Source organism: Miscanthus floridulus, chromosome 14 (assembly GCF_019320115.1).
Source record: "Miscanthus floridulus cultivar M001 chromosome 14, ASM1932011v1, whole genome shotgun sequence".
Classification (NCBI taxonomy): domain Eukaryota; kingdom Viridiplantae; phylum Streptophyta; class Magnoliopsida; order Poales; family Poaceae; genus Miscanthus; species Miscanthus floridulus.
The window spans coordinates 7,211,927-7,218,699 of NC_089593.1; the positions used below are offsets into that span (position 1 = coordinate 7,211,927).

Sequence of the window (6,773 nt, forward strand, 5' to 3'; positions counted from 1 at the left end):
CTTGCTAGCACAGGACCTACCTTGATGGCATGAGTGATGGGTTCGGGGAGCTCTTACCGGACATATTCGAGTGGAATCTAGGTCCATCATTCATGATGGGGTCGGCATAACCTACACAGAGCATCCTGATGCTCTGTACCCATCTCTCGGCAGTGGCCAAGCTGTTCGATCAACTTGTGTTACCCGCTGGGGCAGGACTTACCTGTGGAGATAGGGGATGAGAACATCCCACCCAAAAACATAGTTAGGCAGATAAGCCAGGCGATGAACTTGTAATAAATGGACAAGCTCTTAAATTTTGTTATAGCCAAGCAGCTTTTTAGCTCTTCTCCCCTTTTTGTATACAAAGGTTAGTGAATTCCGACCCTTTCCGTCGTTAAGGTCATAAAGCTTGGGGTGCAGGTGAGCAAATTCTGATCATGCTGGTGAGCAAAGGCGTCGTAGCCGCTGGGGCATAGGTTTCTTGGAGTTCGAACAGTTATACTCAGAGCTTGTTCCCACAACCCTAGCTCCTAGGTCTTAATGTGATAGGGGGTCGGGCATAGAGAAAGTTGGCTAGGTGGATAAACTCATAAACACGCACCGACACTTTTTGTGACTAAGGCCAAAAAAGCCCGGGATGTGGAAAAAACTTTAATCACACTGGTGAGCAAAGGCGCCATAACTGCCGAGACATAGGTCTCATTTCTGCAAACCTCGCTTCTGGGCCTTAACGTGAGAGGGTCGGGCATAGAGAATGTCTACCAGATAAGTACGCTCTTATTAGCCCCCAAGTGAGGCCCGACCCCCGCCGTTGCTGGGGTCGGGTGTCAATAAAGGTCGGGGAGTTTGATAGTGAAACTAATAAGAGAAAGTATGTGTTTATTAAGGGTAAAAGCATCGTAGCTGCTCGATGTTCTAGGCATTGATGAAGACTTCACCGTCGATGGTCTTGAGCTTGTAGGTGCCCGGTCGGAGCACCTCCATGATGACGTATGGTCCCTCCCATGGTGGAGAGAGCTTGTGGCGGTCCTTGCCGCTCTGGACAAGGTGGAGGACCAGGTCTTCGACGTTGAAGGCCTGACCCCGCACTCGATGGCTATGGTACTGGCACAACGCTTGCTGGTACTTGGCCGAGCGGAGGAGGGCAACATCGTGCGCTTCATCCAGCTAGTCCATGGCATCCTCGAGGGACGCCTTGGCTCCCTGTTCATCATATGCCCTGACCCTTGGTGGTCCATAGTTGAGGTCGGTCGGGAGGATAGCCTCAGAACCATAGACGGGGTCGTCCTTAGGCTCCAGAGCACCGTGGGAAGCTTTGCGACCCATTGTTCGCCAAACTTGTTCAACCAGTTGAAGGTCGTAGGCTTAAGGCCCTGTAGGACCATGTCGTTTGCATGCTTGACCTGCCCGTTCGTGCGGGGGTGCACTACGGTGGCCCAATCGATGTAGATGTGATATTCACCGCAGAATTGGAGGAACTTCTTCCCAGTGAACTACGTGCCATTGTCCGTGATAATGGAGTTTGATACTCCAAAGCGATGGATGATATCAAGGAAGAACAACATGGCTTGCTCGAACTTGATCATGGAGATCGGTCGGGCCTCTATCCACTTTGTAAACTTGTCTATGGTGACAAAGCAAGTGGGTATAGCCCCTAGGCACCCTTTTTGAGAGGTCCGACCAGATCGAGCCCCCAGACTATGAATGGCCATGTGATGGGGATCGTCTGGAGTGCTTGGGCCGGTTGGTGGGTCTGCCGAGCGTAGTACTGACACCTTTCGCAGGTGCGCACAATCTATTCAGTGTCAGCTACTATGGTTGGCCAGTAGAAGCCTTGATGGAATGTGTTTCCAACCAAGGTTCTAGATGCGTGGCATGGTGACCACAGATCCCACCATGGATATCGCTCAACAACCGCTTCCCTTGTTTGATGGGGATGCGGCGCTGTAGGATCCCAGTGTGGCTTCACTTGTAGAGTTCGCCCTCAACAAGGACAAAAGACTTGGCGCGACACACGAGCTGTCGAGCCTCTGTCTTGTTCATCGGCAGCACATCGTAGAGAAGGTAGTCGAGGTAAGGCATCCTCTAGTCGGCCAGAGGGTCGGGCTTAGTCGCTGGATCCTCGTTAAGCTCCATGACCTTGGGGTCCGATGGAGCCAACGGTTGGTTAGCCCCTGAGCCCATGGCAGGTGGCCCATCACCGGCTTATTCTGGCTCCTCATAGCATACCAAGGGTTTGTGCTGATCACTGGGGAAGACACCTATCGGCATCGACTCTCGGCCAGACGCCGCCTTCGCCACCTCGTTGAGACACCTCGGGATGTGATTGAGCTCAAGGCCGTCGAACTTGTCCAATAGTTGGTGGACTTCTCAGTAGTATGTGGGCATCTTGGCATTGTGGCAGCTCGACTCCTTCATGACTTGGTTGATGACCAACTGGGAGTCGCCCCAGATGTTGAGGCGTTGAATACCTAACTCGATGGCGATGCGTAGGCCATTGATGAGTGCCTCATATTCGGCCACGTTGTTGGAGGAGGGGAAATGGATGTGAACCATGTACCTCATGCGTACCCCAAGGGGAAAAACGAAGACCAGCCCTGCACCGGTGGCTTTCTTCATCAGTGATCTATTGAAGTACATTGTCTAGTACTCATGGTTGATGACTGCTGGTGGCATTTGGACCTTGGTCCACTATGCAACAAAATCAGCTAGCACTTGGGACTTGATGTCCGTCTAGGAGGCAGACGAGATGCCTTGTCCCATCAGCTTGAGTGCCCACTTTGTGATTCTTCCCATGGCATCCTGGTTTTGGATGACCTCACCGAGGGGGAAGGACATCACGACCGTCACCGGATGTGACTCGAAGTAGTGGTGTAGCTTCCTCTTAGCGATGAGGACAGCATAAGGGAGCTTCTGGATTTGGGGGTAGCGGGTCCTAGAATCATACATGACCTCACTAATGAAGTACATGAGGTGCTGTACTTTGAGGGTGTGTCCCTCTTCTTCTCGCTCCACCACTAGGGTGGCGCTGACCACTTGCGTGGTGGCCATAATGTAGAGTAGAAGCGGTTCTCCATTGGTCAGAGGAACCAGGATTAGGGCCTTTGTCAGGAGCTGTTTGACCATGTCAAGCGCCTCTTAGGCCTCGGGCATCCATTTGAAATGGCTGGCCTTCTTTAGAAGCTGATAGAGGGGAGACCTTGTTCGCCGAGGCGTGAGATGAAGTGGCTAAGCACGGCGAGGCACCCTATAACTCGCTGTACCCCCTTCATGTTCTGAATCGGGCCCATCCTTATGATGGCCGAGATCTTCTCTGGGTTGGCTTCGATGCCACGCTTGGAGATGATGAAACCAAGTAGCATACCCCTTGGGACCCCGAAAACGCACTTCTCGGGGTTGAGCTTAATGCCATTTGCTCAGAGTTTTGTGAAGGTCTGCTCAAGGTTGGCTACGACCTGGTCAGCCCATTTGGACTTGACCATGATGTCATCCACATAGGCCTCAACGGTTCACCCGATGAGGTCTCCGAAACACTTGAGCATACAACACTAGTATGTAGCCCCTATGTTCTTCAGACTGAACGACATTGTGACATAGCAGAACGATCTGAATGGGGTGATGAAAGATGTCACGAGCTGGTCAGACTCTTTCATCGTGATTTGATGGTACCCAGAGTACGCATCAAGGAAGCAAAGGGTTTCACACCCAGAGGTAGAGTCAACTACTTGGTCTATGCATGGCAAAGCAAACGGATCCTTTGGACACGCTTTATTAAGACCCATGTAGTCAACACACATTCTCCATTTTCCACCCTTCTTTCGTACAAGGACGGGATTGTCTAACCACTCTAGGAGGTATACTTCCCTGATGAACTCTGCCGCCAACATCCCCTCATCGAAGTGACATAGGTTCTGCTTCACCAGCTTGGAGCCTGGCCTCATCTCCAAGGCATGCTCGGTGACTTCTCTCAAAATGCCCGGCATGTCCAAGGGTTTCCACGCAAAGATGTCTCTGTTGGCGCGAAGGAAGCCGACAAGCGCGCTTTCCTATTCGGAGGAAAGCATGGTGCCAATGTGCACCACTTTGCCCTTAGAGACGCAGGGGTCTATGAGGACCTCCTTGGCACCCTCCACTAGCTCAAAAGACCCGACCGACAGCTTGGGGTCAGGTGCTTCTTCGGCGACCTCCTTCCTAATGGCCGCAAGCTCCTTGGAGGCGACGATTGCCGTGGCATGATCGCAGCACTTGACCTCGCATTCATAGGCGTGCTGGAAGGAGGAGCCGATGGTGATGACCCCGCATAGTCCCGACATTTTTAGCTTTAGATAGGTGTAGTTAGGGACAGCCATGAACTTCGTGTAGCATGGACGTCCTAGGATGACATGGTAGGTTCCATGGAACCCGACCACCTCGAAGGTGAGGGTCTCCGTCCTATAATTGGACAGATCCCTAAAGGTGACGGGCAGATCAATCTGTCCAAGTGGCATGTCCTGCTTTCTAAGCACGATGTCATGGAAAGGTGCTCCGATTGGTCAGACGGGCAATCGGTCGATGCCCATGGCGTCAAGTGTTTTGGCGTACATGATGTTGAGGCCGCTGCCTCCATCCATAAGTACCTTGGTGAGCTGCTTCATGCCAATGATCGGATCAACCACGAATGGATATATCTCTGGTTGCGGGTGCTCTCCGAGTGGTTGGTCCGATCAAAGGTTATGGCAGACTCTGACCACTAGAGGAAGACAGGCGCGGCCGGTTCGGCCATATAGACCTCACATCGCTCAATCTTCTAGTGATGCTTGGAGTCATAGGCCGTCGACCCTCCAAAGATCATGAGGCAGCCATCTGGCATCGAAAAGCCACCATCCATCCCCTTGGCATCATCCATGGTCAGCTTGGGGTCCTTCCCATGCTCCCCTGTTGAAGCCTCTGGATAAGAACCGCTTCATGAGGCCATAGTCCTTGCATAGATGCTTGACGGGGAAGTAATGGTTCAGGCATGGCCCTTCCAGTAGCTTCTCGAAGTAGTCCAGGGTACCCTCCATGGGCTTCTGGCCCCCCTTGTGGTCGGTGGCAGCCACGAGCAATCCCTCACACCGCTGCTTGTTCTTCTTCTTGGTGGGACGGTTGGAGGCACCTTCACCGACGTCCTTGTCCCGCTTCACTTGGCCTTTGAGATGGTCGAAGATCGCTCCGATTGCCTCCTCGCCCGAGGCATGGCTGGTGGCGATGTCGATGAGCTCCTTGGTGATTCACGGGCCCTTACATCCTAGCTTGTGAACCAGGGACTCATAGGTGGTCCTAGACAGGAAAGCTCCTATAACGTCGACATCAGCGATGTTAGGCAGCTCGTTGCACTACCGAGAGAAGCACCGGATGTACCCATGTAGGGTTTCTCCAACCTTCTATCGGTAGTTTTTGAGATCCCATGGGTTCCCAGGATGCTTGTACATGCCCTAGAAGTTTCCCATGAAGATCTCTTTCAGGTCCGCCCAACTTTGGATTCTGTTGGGCAGAAGGTGTTCCAACCATGTTCATGCCGAGTCGGCCAGGAACAATGGAAGGTTGCAGATAATGAAGTCATCATTATCTGCTCCACTGGCTTGGCAATCAAGTCGATAATCCTTGAGCCATAGTCTGGGGTTCGTTTCCCCAGAGTATTTCAGGATGTTGGTTGGTGGTCGGTACCGTGGTGGGAAGGTAGCATTGAGGATGTGTTGGCTGAAGGCCTGAGGTCTCGGTAGGCCAGGGCTCAAGCTTCGGTCCTTGCCACTGTCGTAGCATCTGCCATGATGAGGGTGGTAGCCACAGCTAGCTCCCTCCCCCACATCACCATGGGTATGCCTATGGGCGTTGAGGGTGTTGCGCATCACGGTTGTGGCCGAGATGCTCATGCACCGGGACCACGGTGCGTAGCATGCCACGTTGCAGTGCCTGGTGGACTGATGCATCCTTGTTGGGTCACTCTGAGGGCATGCGCTAGCTAGCATCGAGCTCGCATCGTCGAGACAATGAGCTTTCGGCTTGCTGCGCCACCGCACGCTCAAGTAGCATGCGAATCTCGTGATGGGCCCGATGATCCTCAGGCATCATGGGCCCCAAAAGCCCACAGAACAAGGCTGCCGCAGCAGCGATGTTCTGGCTTGCCCGGGTGAAGTGTGGGAGGGCTTCATCATCCTCGATGATCCTCTGGTTTAGATCGTGGGCCATGGCACGCATGCGCCCACCTTATCCATGGCATTCGATCTCTCGATCGAGCTCCGCGCATTCCTGCTCGAGCTAGAGTCCTGCTTCCTTGAGCTCTTGGTGCCATGCCTTTAGCTGCTCCATCCACAAGCGGGGTGGATCCCTTGTATCCCCCTTGACCTCATCGTCAAGGTTGTTCGTCGAGGTAGCCTCCTCCTCATGGATGCTTTCGACATGTCCCTCGGGGGTACCCATGGGCGGCGCTAGGGGTATTCCCCTGTATGCCATGGAATACCCAAGATTTTGGTAAGGAAAAATAAATATACATAGTATACATGTACATTCCTCTGTCTAATTGGACCAAAAGCCCACGGATGATCCGCCCACAAGGCCACAAGAAATAGACCAATAGCGGCCAGCGTTGCTCCCTTCGCTTCTTGTTTAGCAACTCACGTACTGTGTCCCAAGCTAGCAGCGGTACTGGCCTGAGCGATGGCACATCTGCATCCCAAAGAGCAGATGCTGTTGCGGACTGCGGTGCTGCCCTGAGGCAGTAGCGGCCGGTGGCTAGCAGCAGCAAGCAGACGAGCAGCGCATCTCCTCTAATT

General features: G+C 53.1%; 1 protein-coding gene across 1 annotated transcript; it reads right to left on the reverse strand.

The window, feature by feature from the left end:
* Positions 1 to 4,028: 4,028 nt before the first annotated feature.
* Positions 4,029 to 4,469, reverse strand: LOC136502956 (uncharacterized). Its single transcript, XM_066498196.1, has one exon. The coding sequence runs from the start codon at positions 4,467 to 4,469 to the stop codon at positions 4,029 to 4,031; it is 441 nt and encodes a 146-aa protein (XP_066354293.1).
* Between the last annotated feature and the right edge of the window lie 2,304 nt (positions 4,470 to 6,773).